The sequence below is a fragment of the Siniperca chuatsi genome, linkage group LG18, assembly GCF_020085105.1.
Source record: "Siniperca chuatsi isolate FFG_IHB_CAS linkage group LG18, ASM2008510v1, whole genome shotgun sequence".
NCBI lineage: Eukaryota > Metazoa > Chordata > Actinopteri > Centrarchiformes > Sinipercidae > Siniperca > Siniperca chuatsi.
The window spans coordinates 1,323,448-1,340,747 of NC_058059.1; the positions used below are offsets into that span (position 1 = coordinate 1,323,448).

At 40.6% G+C, this 17,300-nt stretch overlaps 1 protein-coding gene across 1 annotated transcript in view; it reads left to right on the plus strand.

The window, feature by feature from the left end:
- Nucleotides 1-12,586, plus strand: part of gfra2b (GDNF family receptor alpha 2b) — a 104,186-nt gene extending 91,600 nt beyond the window's left edge. Inside the window, exons 9-10 of the mRNA XM_044174405.1 lie at nt 3,875-3,922; nt 7,638-12,586. Of these exons, the coding sequence (XP_044030340.1) occupies nt 3,875-3,922; nt 7,638-7,781 (192 nt within the window). The 3' untranslated portion in view covers nt 7,782-12,586. The remainder of the gene's footprint in view (nt 1-3,874; nt 3,923-7,637) is intronic.
- The last annotated feature ends 4,714 nt before the right edge of the window (nt 12,587-17,300 follow it).

Sequence of the window (17,300 nt, forward strand, 5' to 3'; positions counted from 1 at the left end):
TGTGTGACAAACGTAACACTATCTCGTAACTCCAGCTAGGTTACCACTGTAAGTAGTAGTTAGCTGGACATGCTAATGTTGGCAGCTTACGTTACAGCACACAAACAGTGTTTAATCCATTCCTTACACTTTTGCGTTTTAGGTTTTTGAAATGCTTAAAATAAAGACACAACCCTCCAAACTCTTTAGATATGGAACATCTCTCAGACTACAGCTCCATGGACACCGAGTGTCCTCACAATCGCTGTCTGGGGTTCATTCAAGCAATTTGGTGGTGTTAAGCTACCTTTAAATCACAGATTTTACATCCATGTATTATATTGATTTCAATAGACATAAATACATTTAATTTCTATGAACTATGGACTGTAAAAATCACAACTTTTATTTTCATAAGCAAAACTAGTGAAAGGAGAATAAATCTAGTTTGTAGGCTGTTTTCACCTCGCATTTCCTGAATATTGTCCAGAAGCAGAGTGCATTATCAGCATTTTTTCAGGTATTATGTAAGATTTTGCCAGTAATTTCTTTGGGTAAAATAAATCAAGGCATTACAACTTCTCTGTCACAGTTTCCTAGCCAAACTGAAAAGCTTTTTTCCTCAGCCTCTGTAGTTACTGTATCAATAAAAATCGTTTTGTCTTGTATTTGTCGGAAACTGAGGATGTGTCCGACTGACTACAGAAACAGGAAGACAGTACGTATCCAGACATGACTGAGGAGGTCTGAGCAGAATAGATTTATGTGGTTTGCTCTTCTTCACCTTCACACATTAGCGTCATCCTGCCTCTATCCAGGGAAAGTGGAAACCCATCCATTATGTACAGGGAAGAGGTGTAAGGCTAATATAAATTGCTATCCATTATGCAAAAGATTTAAAGCATGAATTATAGAATACCTCGACATATAATGTGACTGGATGTAGATGTATTTTACTCAACTGCTTCATTTTTCTCACTTAGATAAACATACTGTGTTGTGGAGATTAATTCAGTTGCTCGATTAGCTAATATTTATACTTGTAAAGCTAAAATACAAGATGAAGGATAATGAAAACTATATGAAGGGGTACTACACATCTACTTATTTCTGTTGGAAACAAACTGGTTTATAGCTGGAGCTGGAGTCAGGACATGGTTAGCCTAGCTTAGCATCAAGACTGGAAGCGGAGGGAAACAGCTAGCCTGGCTAGCTCCAAAGAAAATACACCTACAACAGATCTAAAGGCCACTTCTTAACATGTTCAACCTGTACACAAACAAAAATGATAAAAAAATCACAGTTTGTAGTTTTAGGAGGAGTTAGGTGCTGTGCAGTCGGTGCAGTGACTGTGTGACGTTATTATACAGCGACACAATCCACAGAGGGAGGAGGTCGGGGGGGACTTTAACACGGGAGGCTGCGTTTCCAACCGCGAGCCAGCGTTGTTGTTTTAAAGCATGATCACGATCGTTCCCTACCCGTAACCTTAATATTTTTATTGCCTAACCAAGTCGTTTTTGTGCCTCAGCCTAAACCTTTACCACAGCGTTGACACGTCATAAAACAGATGTATGTAATTAACAGTGATTTGTAACAGTTTTGAAGACAAACGACGTGGTCCTGCTGATCGGGGGGGTCAGATCTTGTCATAATGTTTTTTATGCCATTACTATTCATTTATGGCAGCGCCTGCTTCGGCTGTGCAGAACAGAGCTGGAGCTGTCCCTCTTCCCCTCCCACAGCTCATATCTCCAGCCAGGCTTCAGGGGCGATGGCGTTTCCCTTTGTCGAGCCTGCAGACGTCCTTGTGGCACAGGGATGGTGTCTGGTGCCAGTGGCTCGCTCAGTATACAGCTGACATGACTGAGCTGGTGCAGATGTTACTAAGTGTGCATAGATTCAGTGGGAGGGCACTCGGTGCTTTCATTTGAGGTCCAGGACTCTCCTGAGACAGCAAAGACGGAGGCGTCAAGGCAACAGAAAGACCTGTGAACCTTTAGCTTTGTGCTGGTGGTGCACACACGTCCTCACCCACATTTTAAAATGGTTTTATTGTTAATATTAATGGAGTATTCTTTGTCCTGCTTTTATTTGTGGGATAAAAGGTCTCCCAACTCCTCTGCATTATCGGGTAAAAAAGCTGTTTTTATTTACAGATTATTCTCCTAAAAAACGTGCGAACTGATCATCAGTTTCAGAAGTAATGCAGTAAACGACAGAACTGTTTGTAGTAAAAATAGATATAAAACTTTATTTATTCAGTTTAAACATTCATATTAATTAATTTTTACAAACCATTTTTCATATAACATAATTTTTATCACAAAGTATCTCTACCTCTATCAATTATAGGCTTTTTTGGTATACTAAAATTATGGAAAGCAATTTAATCACAATTTATTATTAGGTTATACGATACAAATTTATATAAATAAAGAAAATAACATTTTTATATACATATATATAAATTATACTTTTGCTGTTGTTTACGGCATTGACTATAGGAGCATTGTGTGGGAGCCACTTTGGGTCGGGACCTACAGTTTAAGAAACACTGAGTTCGATGACTACACCTGGACACAATTTAACCTACAACCCGATTTCACCCAGCAGCACCTGCAAACTGCAGTCTGTCAGCACTTTCAAAAACCATTTCTAAACACCTGGAATGTCAGCGTGTGCATTTCCAGTAACTGTGAAAGCTCCATGGTCACACAGCAGAGATGAAGTTACATCTGACGGACAGTGAAACAGACAGGAAACAGATAGAGACTAGGAGAGGCCGAGCACAGAGTCCCTCTGGATGCTGTATACTACCTCATGCATGCTGCTGTTTATTTGTTTTCTGAATTGTATCATTTTCCCAAAGCACATGAATATAGCTATCATTTTCCTGCAAGCTCTGCTGAGCAGTCAGTTTATAGGAAGCAGACCTGCAAAGGCGTTCAGTGTCAGAGGAGGTTACTGCAGCAATAGTCAGTATGATAATGATTCATTTAATGATCTCTATAACAGCCCGGTGAATGTGCACATGGATGCACATCTGTGGATTTGCACATGCATATTTCAGAGGAAATGATAATGATCCAGCGTGCAGCGTTTCCAGACTTCTTTTTCTGCTCTCGATGATTTCCCGTCACTGAAAAGAGTTTTCTTCGAGCGATAAGATCTGATTGGCTCTCCCACCCAGGTACCGGGAGGAGATATGCTAATGAAGCGCTGACAAAGAGGCTAATGGAAGATGGAGATAAATGCTGCTCTGTGTGTGTGTGTGTGTGTGTGTGTGTGTGTGTGTGTGTGTTACCGCTCTGCATTTCAATGACAGTGAAGTGACTGAGCTCTCCTTAACAATCACAAGACACTGAAGCGACAGGCCTTCCTCAGCAGAGCAGCGAAGTGTGCAGAGCTGCTGGTTCCCTTCTTTTAACCATCATACAGGTTTATGTTCTGGCCTTCAGTTTGAATTATTTCAACTTAACTTCTGAGAAATCAGGGTTTTTCCTGACAGTTTGGCGGACGGCTCTAAATACTGCACTAAGTGGGACAGCAGATTGGTTGTAAGTGAGAAAGTACGAGTGTTCAGCCAATCACAGACACTGTCATCAATGATGCCATAATTATTTCGTGGATTAGCCTGCCCAGGGACTGCTGATGAAATTTAGCTATCTAGCTAACTCTGGGACAGTCAGTGACAATAAACAAATAAAAGAAAGTTTCGCTGGTTGGTTAGAGAACACCCTGCTATTATATTATTATATTATATTGTTAGAGTAACAACGCTTCTTTGAATGAAGTCAGTCGTCCTGAGTGGGCAGACGACGAGGAACATGAAGCTACGGAGCAGGGATTGTGTGTTTCTGGTGTTTTCTCATAACGACTTCTTGTGTTACAGGATGGAGGCCAAAAGTGCATCCCCTCTGATGAGTTTGAGTGCGAGGAGGTGAGGAGCTTTGATCACACACCTGAGTGTTTTGACAGACTAATTATGGAAGTAACAGGTTGTTTAAAAATTGCATGCATTCGTAACATCCACTGTCTGTCTGCCTCCATCACACACACACACACACACACACACACACACACACACACACACACACACACACACACACATTTCCTGTGTCTCCTGTGTGGATTTTATTTTTGCTGGTATTTTTGTTTTTGCAGCAATCACTTAATGTGGTGAGGTGGTCAGGTTCGGTTCTTTCTAACAAACAACAGATTATTATTATCGGTTAAAAACAGAGGTTACATCTTCGTTTTTATCGTACAGTATAATGGCGGTCGGTAAATAACTCCACTGTCTAATACACTTTTTAACAATTCTACTTCTATTGAGAGAACAGCAGCAGCTTTATACAGTTTGCATCTAGCTCTTATATTGGCTGTTCCCTCTTTTTCTAAAGTGAACATACACGTCATCAAGAACAGAGAAGCAGGTAAAAAACAAATCAACAGAGTGAGACAAAAAGAACGTCCCAAATATACAACATACTACGTCTATACAGCATGCACTTCATACTAATCGTCACAGCGTACTGTTTGAGCAGTTAGTATAGAAAAATATCAACATCGCCATTTTATACCAACAGGAAGTGACACAATACGTACGTTGACAATCACACTGCGACTTTAGAATGACACTACGCCAATTAAACTTCACAAACTGACATCAGAATGTTTTTCTAAAGATGTTTGTTTTCCAAGATTTGTTTCTTTTTTTGCTGTTTCACCACCATGCACAATTTATTTTTATGTTTTCCAGTGTGTGCATTGCATTGTGGGAGAATAGTATCAATCAACAGCACACTTCAAACTGTGTTTAATCCGCATACTGTCTGCTTTGAGTCAACTGAACACTCTTTATACTAAAACCTGTTTGGATTTGGGCCAGGCTAGCTGCTCGGAGCTAAATGCTAACACATCTTAGTTTAGTGTGTTAGCATGCTAATATTTGCTAATTAGCAGTAAACACACAGCTAACATGGCGATCATATAAACTAAATAACGTTGCGATTTCTGTGTCTGGTTGAATCGATTCACTGAATTATCGTGATTCTTTTTTTAAAGAGTTTTGATCAAATGTTTGATTCCTGAATCTATTTTTTTATTATTAATTTATTAGAATAGTATATATTATTATTAATTAATCATGTTATGTAATAATCCATATTTAATATTTTTTTATTTTAATTCCTGAATTCTTATTGCGCTAGCTTCATGAGCAGTTTACTTCAAAAAGTATTGTATTTACCACTTTTATATGCAGTATAGCAATGATGAGGTGAAATAAAACACTGACGTGTGATGTGCATTGTTTTTGGAAATATGACTTAAGAATCGCAATACATGTCGAAGCACCCAAATATCGTGATATCGGGAGATGAGCATATCGTCCCAGCCTTAGTGTCTAGACTGTGGGGGATGTGTAAGGACTTTTCAAGGCGCTAAATACATTTAAGAGGAAAGAAAAAAGGCTCCGCTGAAGACGTTTAGCCTCATGCAGTTTGTGCTGTTCCTGTTTAAAGGCGCAAAATATGAGAGGAAAGAATGGAAATGTATACAAACAGCTACTGAATCTGATTTCTCAGCACTGACTGACCACTGCGGCGGAGAAACTGTGTCTAATATGTAATGTCTGGGAAAAGCAGATTTAAATTCTGCACAAGGGGGGAGAGAGACTATAGCAGATAAGCAAAGAGAGAGAGAGAGAGGCAGTAATAAGGTTTTAACAGTTCTTCATCACCAGAACAGTAAAGAATATTGTCAAATTAAAAGATGCATGATACAATTATTTTACTAGAGCACATTTTATAAAGCCATTATAACATGATTATATAGAACAGGTTCAGCTTTTTCACTTTGATTTCAAGCTGAATGTTTTATTATCTGCTCAAACTCAACTCACACACACGAAACTAAATTATAAGCTGTAAAAGTTCAGCTGCAACTAAAACATACGCCACCTTATTGTTTGCATAGGTTATACTTCATAAGTGGACATCTTTCACCACACAAGAAAAACTCTCCTCCTGACAAACATGACTCAGTTCACCTCCCAGCAGCCACCTCTGCAGCCTGCTGTGCATGTCTTCTCCATGCCATGTGTGCTGGGGGTGCTGAGGGTGCTCGGGGTGCTGGGGGTGCTGGGGGAGCTGGGGGTGCTGGGGGTGCTGGGGGTGCTGGGGAGCTGGGGTGCTGGGGAGCTGGGGTGCTGGGGTGCTGAGGGTGCTGGGGTGCTGGGGGAGCTGGGGTGCTGAGGGTGCTGGGGGTGCTGGGGAGCTGGGGTGCTGAGGGTGCTGGGGAGCTGGGGTGCTGGGGCTGGGGTGCTGGGGTGCTGGGGTGCTGGGGTGCTGGGGTGCTGGGGGTGCTGGGGGAGCTGGGGAGCTGGGGGTGCTGGGGCTGGGAGCTGGGGGTGCTGGGGTGCTGGGGAGGGGTGCTGGGGGTGCTGGGGTGCTGGGGGCTGGGGAAGGCCAATGTTTTTGCGATGCTGTAAAATATTTATTCAAAGGGCCGGCAAAGTCAGCAGACTTCTAATTCTACACATAAGGGCTTTAAAATAGCCGCAAAATAAATAAATAAATAATAATTTGTGCAGGACTTGATACCCGAGGTTTAGGACTTAATGCCAACACTGGTAAAGCTGTGTTTACTTTAACCCCACCAACTACTAATACTGATACTAAAAAACTGTGCCTGTTGAGAAACCAGTCCAGTTGTAGCGGGGGGGACTAACCTGTGATAACAGTACACCACGTTGGAATAAACGAGGGTTTCCTTGTGTATTCTTCTCTACATAACTCCATTTCAGAATCAGAATCAGAAATACTGAAACTCTTTTGTTCCAGCAGCTCGCCTTTCCGTCAGAGCACGATCCTGTCGATATCAGAATACTCCTCGATGTCCGAACAACAGCTCAAGCCAGTGTAGTGGCACTTTTCGGTTTGGTGTGAAAGCGGGTTACGTGTGACAAAACTTGGTCACACCTCTGACAACTACAGTGTCAAGTCTCATTTGGTGCTATTGTCGCACGGGGTTTGTGCTGTATCTACAGAGATATCTGCTGGGTTACTTCACTCACACTTTCCTTTTTCACTCTTCATGTGTTCCCCTTCAGAACAACTACAGGAACAACATCTTGTATTTAATCTATTTTACACTAAAGGGGCGATCACACAGAGGCGCACCGCTACAGGCGCAGCCGCTTCGAAAGCGCCAAAACAGCTGGTGCGCCTGAGGAGCGGGGCTGGGTGTCCAACAGTTAGCCTATTTACCGGCATAGTAAACGGCATTATACTCCCCAGGCTGCTCAAGCAACAGGAACAGCGGCAAAGTAGTAACGCCCGCCTCTTGCTTGATTTGATTGGCTGCCCGGGCCAAGTTTTACAGTGACGAGCGCTGCGACTCCGCGCCTTGCGCTGTCGAAGTCGTCGAAAAACGCAACGCGTGGCGCAAGAGAGGAGCGCGTGCCAGGCACGGCGTACCAGAGGAAAACAATGCTTTTGCTGGCGACACGTTTCTAGCAGCGCATCTCTGTGTGATCGCTCCTTAATGCTCTTACCTTTTCCTATCCCTCACCCTTCCTCCTCCATCACTTCTCCCTTGTTTCTCCACCTCTCCCCCCCCCCCACCCCCACCCCCCACCCCTCTCTGTCCAGGCTCTGTTGGCCCAGGGGTCAATAGACTCTCAGGACTCTGCAGGGCCCAAGAGCAGCAGCCGGCAATCAGCTCCACTCCTCCACCACTTCTCTGTGACTGTGTGTGTGTCCGTCCTGCCGACGTTTCTACTCTTTGTCTCATAAACACGAACTCACACACACACGCCGTACACACACCCACACACTCACATACACACACATAATTGGCAAGACCCAGAGAAAGTCATGTGACCCGACGCCCTTCGCTACGGGGAAATGTCAACCAACAGACATCCAAACATCAACACCGGCCTTTTGAGGAGGGAAACTGTTCTGGAGGACTTTCAGATTAGCCGTCTCTCTCCACCACACACACACGCACACACACACACACACACATACACACACACACACACACTATGAAGGAGAAGAAACTGGACTGTGTATTTTGTGAGAGAGAGGGCGAGAAACAACAAAGGCAGAGAGACTCTTGGGATTTTGGATCACAGTGACTTCATTTCCAATGCTCCGTGTCTGGAGGGTTTGTGTGCTTTTTGTGCAGCCCGTCTCTGACTCACTCCCTCCAGCTTTTTTGGATCTGAGACAGCTGGGCTGAAAACACAGGAACACACACACACACACACACACACACACACACTCGGACAACAAGTCTTAAAATCGTCAGCGTGAGAGAGATGACCGGCTTTCTAGGCTGGACAGATGGGACAGCTCCTTCCACGGTGTTTGTCAGCTCAATTTATCACTCCCCTGGACCTCTCTTGTGGCAAGAAATCTATACCGCATACATACAAAGCACACACACACACACACACACACACACACACACACACACACACACACACACACACACACACTGTCGCCCTCCCCTTAGACCTCATAAGCTGGCAAACAGGGTCCCCACACGGACACAAACACTCATGCTGTACACCAGTGTGCTTTTTGCGGGTCTTTATCTTAATTTTGTTGTCGACATTCTGTACAAACTTCATTTAATGTGGAATATGAAAAACATCCATCCAATGGAGTGTATATTTCACATACTGTACGTGTATAGTAGTGTGAGTGCAAAGTGTGTGTGTCTTTCTTTACGTGAGTGTGTTTGTTGGGGAGTGTGTGTGTGTGTTTCTGCGTTGGCTGTGTGTGGATGCTCAATGTGTATGGCAGCAAAGACAGGCTGTAAGGTTTCAAATCTTATAAGCAACTGAATATTGTATCACTACTGAATACTTACTGTTGACATTTAAATACCACTTAATTGATGACTTTGAAATATTTACTTTCGAGGGTCATTTTTAAGTGGTGAACATTCAAAAACCGGAGTTTATAGAGCAACTTACAGGTTAAATGTCTTAGCGAATGTTTTTAGATGTGAAAGACACCAAAAAGAGCTTTAAACCCCCAAATAATTCCCATTCAGGAGAGGGGCCCCCTTCAGTCTTCTGTATGAGCTCTTTTTAAATCTAACAGAGAACATTATTTAAAAAATAAACGGTTATATGAACAGATGTAACAGCTTTTACAGTTTTGTTTTTTTTATCACAGAGCGATGGCCGCTTTGAAGAGGAAAAACAGGTTTCAATCTAAGTGCAATGAACTGAAATGCCATTTGGTTTTGTCGGTTATCAGTTATTGCGTATCAAGACGAGTCGACTGAACTCAATCTCGATCATACTCAGATGAGACGAGGGACAGATTAACTGGAATATAGCCTAACTTTTTGTCGGGTGAAATCACCCAAATGGTGCAACAAAAAAAAATAGCCCAAAACTATTTTTAATTGCCCAATTAGATAATGGTAGCCCAGGTGAGAGGAACATGACCGAATGTCTCTTATCTCCTCTTTGTCACTCTCTCTTTCTCCCCTGTAGTGAGTTTTGCCTGGAAATGTGAGCTACTGTATGACTGACCTAACAAGCTGATCCTGTTTCTGTTGTAAGTGTCAATACTCGTGTATTAGTTACAACACTGTAACAACAGTGTTAGGTTAGCTGTTCACTCACCAGGACACCTGCCCAGCTCTCTGGTTCGCTTCGCACCACAATTTAATTCCTCATCAGTGTCAGAACTCGCATTGGGATCCATATTTACTGTTGTTATGAAACATGAAAACTGCCTTATAAAACAAATCCAGATGTCTTCATTCATGTCATCATTTTCCCAAACATTAATTAACTAGGGGTGCCAAGATGAAGATGAAAAATTCAAACTTGAACAAGTCAAGCCTGATCAGACTTCTGTCCAATCAGGTTACGTTCTGTCGGTTACATGATCCAAGAAATTCAAGGTCAGATAAGCGACTGGAAACCTTGGACACTTGAATTTTCAATATCAATTTTTGAACCAAAAAAAAAAAAGTTTTAAATTCCAAAACTTGAAATGACCTCATAAATTCATGTCAAGTAAAATCTTTAATGCTATACATTCAGCGGTATTTACAATTCTGCATTCAGTAGTGCTTAAATTTCACAATTAGGCATTCAGTTGTTTATAACATTCGAATAATTACGTCCTTTTTATTTTTGCTTCCATAAATGTGTTGGTCGTCTGTGTGTGTGTGTGTGTGGGTTCTTCAGTGTGTACTTTACCTCTGGCCACTCTGTGGGGTATTTTTTATGTTTCATAGAAGCTACCAGGATGTGGAACAGGAACAAAGGCCTGTTGTGCTGTAAGACGGCCCCCAGGTCAGTGTCTCGAGCGGGTCGTCACCTCGTGCCCTCCGTCAGCTGGAAGTAAAAGAGAGATCAGTTTCTGTGACTATGGTGTGGCCTTACTTTACTGTTCTTTCTTACATACTTGAAAGAGGAAGAATGATTATTATTGCCCTGCTAGCAGTCGGGAAAAGGAATCACAATGTCCAACGCTTTGGTCCAGAGCAAAATTGTCCAAACTAGCCAGAGTGCCATTAAATTAGGTGTGAGTATTCGTGGTCGCCAGAGGATTAATTCTTATGATTTTGTCAATCCCCTAAGCATTTCAATAGCTCCACCATCAGGTCAAATTTTGATTTTGACCAACACTTGGTAAGAAACCTTAAACTCAATCAACAGTTGATATTCATAGTCCCCAGAGGAGAAATCCAAATGTTTATGGTGACCCCTAACCTTCCTCTAGTGCCATCATCAGGCTAAAATTTCAATATAAAATATAAAAATCTAATTGGAAGATTGGAAGAAAAATTACTAAGCTCATTCATACTCCCCAGAGAATGAACCATTTCCAGTTAGGACACTCCATAAACTTATCTTTTGCACCACCTGTAGGCTAAAATCGGACGTATGCAAAACATGATGGCCAAATATGGCCTGTAATTGTGGGATTTCCACGAAATTTGCTTTAAACGTTCATATTCTGTTTGGGACAACTTTTATATTGCACCAACTGTAGGCAAAATGTGATCCTTGTATTTAAAATGTTAAAATGTTATTATCAAGCTCCACAGAGGATGATTCTCCTCCTTACCTTTCGTCTAGTGCCACCATGAGGCTAATTTTCAGTAGTACACAAGAAATTTAAAAACATGATGTGCAGATTGGTATGAAATATACTGAGCACATTCATGCAGCCCACAGGATGAGCCCTTTCCATTTTTTGGGCACTACATGAACTTTCCTCTAGCACCATATTTAGGACAATTTACAAATTAGGACAATAGGAAGCCAGTCTTCTGATCATGCTCCCCATGACCTTTATGTTAGAACAGTGGTTCCCAACCTTTTTCGGCTTGTGACGCCTTAAAATGAAGCAATGCCTATTTGTGGACCCTTGTCACAGGTCGCATATGTCTGAGTTGTGACCATTTAGCCAAACAGTAATTTTCAAAGATTAAATTTTCCTTCTCAGATTGATTCATCAGAATTCTTTTTAGAGGCACGCAAAGGTAAAATTATTGAATTTGTTTGGGAAGATGTGTTTAATTGATAGGCACCAAATCCAGCTGCTACACAGATGTAGGTTAAATACATGTTAGATATATATTTATATCGGAAAGGATAGAAAGAATATTCAAACCCCATCTGGTCCAGCAACTAAATGTCGCAAGTCTGGCAAATCTGTTTTGTAAAGAAATATTGCAACATATGATACGAGTAAAGTAAGCTGTAATAGAGTCAACAAACATTTGCGATTAACCAAACAACTTGTTTTATTGATCATACTAATCAATTTCGTTATCTTACTGCATATTAAATTAATGATTTTTCCAACTTTAACAAATTATTATTAAGGAATTTATATCTAATGAAAAGGCAAGAATTAGATTTAGAATAACTTCTTTTTGGCAGTAAATATCATGAAATTAAATGTATTGACATTTAAAGAGTTTCTTCAAATTAAACCATTTATAAATTTTATCTAATTCGGATTTGCAAAACAGTAAGTGTTTGTGAAAGAAACAAGCTAGTATCATCAGCAAAAAATAACGAATGAGGATTCAGTTGACCAGTCATTAATGTAATGAGGAATAAAAGGGGTCCAGCAATAGATCCCTGTGGGACACCACAAGTGACTCGTGCCAAATCAGAACTCAATCCATTTACAAAGTGCTTCTGATTAGTAATATAATTTGAAAGACATTTGTCAGTCAGTCCATTGAAGCTATAATATGATATCTTAATAAGCATAACATTATGCTTGATGAGTGGTTGGGAACCATTACTCTAGTGCCACCCTCTGGACAAACATTACATTTTAATCCTTTAAATACTGTTAAAGCTAAATTATCAGTGTATTCTTCTGCCCAAAACTTTAATTCTGTTGGTTGTATTGAGGGGTCGCTAGCAGGGCTTTACACTTTATGATTATGTGGAGGGAAGGAAAAATAAGTAGATGAGTGGAGGAAAAAGTTGAAAATAAGGTTGTAAATTTGCTGATATATTTGTAAACTTTAACAGCGCTACAGCAGTGTAACTGAAATATGTGTCTGGAGATCTAAATAAAAGTAACATCTGTAACGACCGCTGTTGACTTTTCTGTGTGTGCTTGTGCATTTTCTCTGCTAGCAGCAGAAGAGTGGCTAGAACTACATTCAAACATGCACACTGATTACATCCCAACCACATCCACAGTAGAGGGATGGAAATGAGCAGCCCCTCCTTACAGTAGTACAGTCCTACATTGACTTGGTAATGCATAGCACATATCCTGCTGAATTTCAACAAGGAGAAGAAAAAGTGAAAGGACATTGTTAAGAAACTGTGTTAAAAAGACAAACCTACTGGAGCAGAATGGAGTGCACTAAAATAAGAGATATATTCCTGCAGGTGTGCAGTAGTGCAGTAGTGCAAATGGTTAAGTTGTCAAAATTAGGTGCAATTTAGGCAGTTAGCAGTCAACAACAAGATCTCATCAAGTCAAACTCGATGAGAAAGACTGTGATGAAGCTTACTGACTTATGTAAATATTAAAAACAGTCCGCAAACTCCCTGTACAGAAGGTGAAACAGAGCACATTATATAATATTTTCAAGAGACAGCACTACGAAGATAATGAGGAGCTTTTTTTTTTTGAGGCCAGACAGTTCTTACTGCAGACTCCAAACTGACAAACCAAGCTACACAGCGAAGAGGCAGAAGTTTCCAGCCCCACTTACAGAACTGAGCCTGGCTCACCTGCTACCCAAGTCTTTAATGCCGTCGCATCTGATCCGCTCCAGGTGGTGCCCCTATAAACAAACTCCCGCTGGTAAGTACACTCACCTGTCAGCACAAATTGAGGTCATTCCGTACTACACAATCAGTTATTGATGTAATACACTGTATATAGATACCGAAATAAAAAGTTACACTTCTGTGGAGCAACGCTGCAGATGACCAGCGCATGTTATGGGATTATAGTAGACGACATTAAACTGAGAACATCTAACACTTATTTAGGTTTTTGACATCAACATGATTCAACTACTGAGAAATGATCATACTGCCCACGACGAGGTGCAACGTCTGTTCTCTACCATTAGCAGGATCACAACAGGGCATCCATGTTGACAAGTCATCTCAACTGTTTGTCATTTCCAACACACAGATTATTTAACTTTAGGACATAAGAGAGTGTTTTTGTCTCCCTGGCTTACCTCAGGCCTTTAAATGTAGTTATGTACAAGACCCACCCTCACAGTCATTCTGGCTACGTCACTGGTCCAAAATTGATATAATTGACATAATTTTATTGTGACATTTTAAAACACACTAAAGGCTTTCTCACATTATCGTTTTATCATTAGCTGTCCATCATAGCATCACACTGTATCCAATAAATTGATTAGATTAAATTGAGTTAAAATGGCTCAATTTCATCTTCAAAATGTACAAAAATTAGTAAACTAGTAAATGAGGATTTTAGTGAATGATCACATGGTGAAGAGGGGGGCTAAATCAGCAGTCGGATGGAGGTCGGGCTGGTCTTATGACCTGTGTGCTTCTATAATCGTCAGGTTTACACTTCTGTGGGGATTTAATGTTAGTTTTGCAGCCACAGAGCAGTCAGCCCAGTGCGTTTCAGAACAGTATATATTATATTATTGGATTCTAAATTATGATACATTATGTGTAAACATCACTTTAATGTTGCAGCTGGTAAAGGTGGATCTGATTTGAACTCCTTTATATGCTGCTGGGTAGTTTAGTAATCCATAATATGACATCATAATTTATTAGTTGATTATATTTTGTATTAACAATCAGAATCTGGAAAGTAAATTGTAAAAAAAAAATCAAATAAATCTACTGGAGTAAAAAGTATAAAGAAATATAAATTGGAAATAGTCAAGTAAAGAACAAGTACCTCAAAACTGTACTTGAGCACAGTCTTTAGGTTACAGGCCGTGAAGGATTTTAGTTGTTTTATCAGAAACTAGAAGTTTTTAGTTGATTTTTCGGTCGAGTGTCGTGTTTTTGTCAGATTCGGGGTCTTACTGCGTCCTCAGCAACCTTTTCCCAATTTAGTTGGACCACTCTGCATTGTTTAACTCCCGGACATAAAGTGAGACCCCCCTCCTCCACTAATGTGCTCACAAAACTGAGTAAGAGGCTTTTAAATGTGACCTCTGACTGGACTTTGTTTTGTTCCGTATGTTTTTCCCTGCATAACTGAGAGCGCTGAATAAGTTAGGAGTGATTCATAACTCTTCTGCAGCAGCCAGGAGACAAGCTGCTGATACTGACGATGATCCACTGTAGTGCTGATTAAAACCTGCATGTACTCACACACTGACTCAAACAGATTAGAGCAGAGACAGTATGGAAGCAAATTAGGGTCATTAATATTTTGAGCTTGTGAAATGATGCTCACGAATAATTTCGCAGCCTGCAGTTGGATTTCACCTTTTGTGTGCATGTGAAAAATAATTAGCATGCACGTTTCTGAATGTGCGACTTTGTAAAGAAGTTTTGCAGCTGTAGAAACATTTTATGTATGTCTGATTAAAATATGTGCAGGGATATTTTTAACAGTGAGGTTTCACACACTTGACTGTGAATAAGTGTTCAGCATGCTTAGACTTCATTATGTGCCGTGCTGTAAAAACTGTTGCATATCCTCAAGTCCTACGAGGCAGTAAGATATTGCAGGGATTTAATTTTGCCTTGTTGACACCAAAGTCAGTATTATCACACAACCAAGTTTCTTAAATAAATTAATTTAAGTTGCTTAAGAGATTTTAACTTCCTGGAAAGTTCTGAATCTTGAATGAGCCTTTGATAATAAATAAGGACAAACTGTCCTCCCTGAAAAGGATTTAAATGAGCTGTGAGGCTGTTTTTTTCTGACGTGAAATGAAAATCTCTCTCTCTCCCATCACCCCCATCACCTCCATCACCCTCCTCCTTCCTGTCTCTAACTGCACACCATCACTGCTGGTGACTCTGTGGCGACTCAGCAGTACGTTCACACACATGAATGAAATGTTGGGCTGAAGTACGGCAGCGTGCCCTGAAGACTTCTTACACTCAGTTAACAAAGTGGGAGTGAAACACAGAGACAGCCCCACTGAGTAGAAACAGTTCATGACTCCAGTGTGTGTCACATAAATCTGGCAACAACTGGAAATGCGGTATTAATCGGGGTATTTGGTGGTGATTATGATTTTACACTCTGTTCATGTAAAGACATTAAAAGCAGACACCTTTAATGCCATTTTAGCTTCAGGTAGAAGTTGCTTAATTTGATTTCTTATGTTGAAACAACTGTCTAATGTCTGTTTCCGTTTTGTCCTACAGGTGTCCCACTGTCCATCAGCTCTATCACAGTGGCTCTCTGTCTTTGGAAGTTTGAAAACTTTGCTGAGTGTAAACAAGTGTCAAAGTAATACCACTGCACACACTGGATTCATTCTCCCCGATTCACATAGAATCGTACCTAATCTGTAAGCATTCACATTGTTTGAATCAATAAGTGTATTTAAGTGCTGTGTTGATTAAACCTTTATAGACTGTAATAAATCAGCCACCAGCTGTAAGGACAAACTGTCCTTTGATTCTGATTTTTATACAGAAACCTGAATATATTAAGACGGTTTAAGAAACTGAATTCAGGCTCCTGTCGCTGACATTAAAGTTACTGTATTACAAACACTAAAATATACAAATACCACAGTTTTTGTCAGTTAAATACAACATTTGAGCATCAGTATAATGCTTTAAACAGACTTCCTGTCCGTCCCGTATCTGAGATTGGACAAATAGAAAATCGTTAGTTGTCGACTCTTAGTTGTGCATTTAAATCTGTAAGTAACGGTCGCATTGAAATAGTACAAACATATATAATATCGGCCTTTCTGGTGTACCTTAAACTTTTGTTTTACCTTAAATATCTATAATATCTTCACAGGCTTGACAAAAATCAATTGAATAGTTTTGAAACATATAAACATGATCTCTTCTGTGTTAATTCACCATTCCTAAGTGCGTTTGATTACTAAAAGCATCCATCTTCTCATCCTGCTGCGTTAACAGTAATCTTTTATCGTTAATATTGTGTTCAATATATTGGCTGTGCACAATAAAACATTACATTCATGTCAAGGACGGAGGTCAGCAGGATGCATCATGGGTACCACAGGTATCACATGCTGACATTACAGAGAGGACTTCACAGTGAAGATCTAGAAGATCACAATAACCGTCATGTTCTGAAAATGAAAGATTATTATTTATATAATTTAATTTATCTTCTGGGTTGATTAGCAGGAACATGCCAGTAAAGTTTTACATCGTAATTAACTAAATATTATAAAGACAGCTGTGCGTGCAGCCCGGAGTTACTTTATTTGCATATTAGCTCATGTGTTAGCCAGCTGCAGTCTGCTGGCTAACGTTTGTCGTATGTTAGGACACGTAACGTTAATATTAAGGCTCTTCTGCAACCGGTGCTTCAAGACGTAACGCTGCGGGCATTTCAGTCGGCTGGAGGTCCAGACGGTTCAGGTTCCGATCCAACTTGTACATGTTCACGTCAGCTGGGAAATAAACCAGGTGAACGGGAAAGTAACTCATAATAAAGGCTAATAATGCAATCTTCAAAGCTAAAAGGGGACAGCAGTGAACGGCCATACACCTTCAGCTGGGGCCGGAATTCGTGCTAATAACTCGCAGCTTGCAGCTTCAGTGTCGCATCTCAGACTGCGTGAAACCTCACTGTTAAAGATATTCCCGCACATTTTAATCACACATA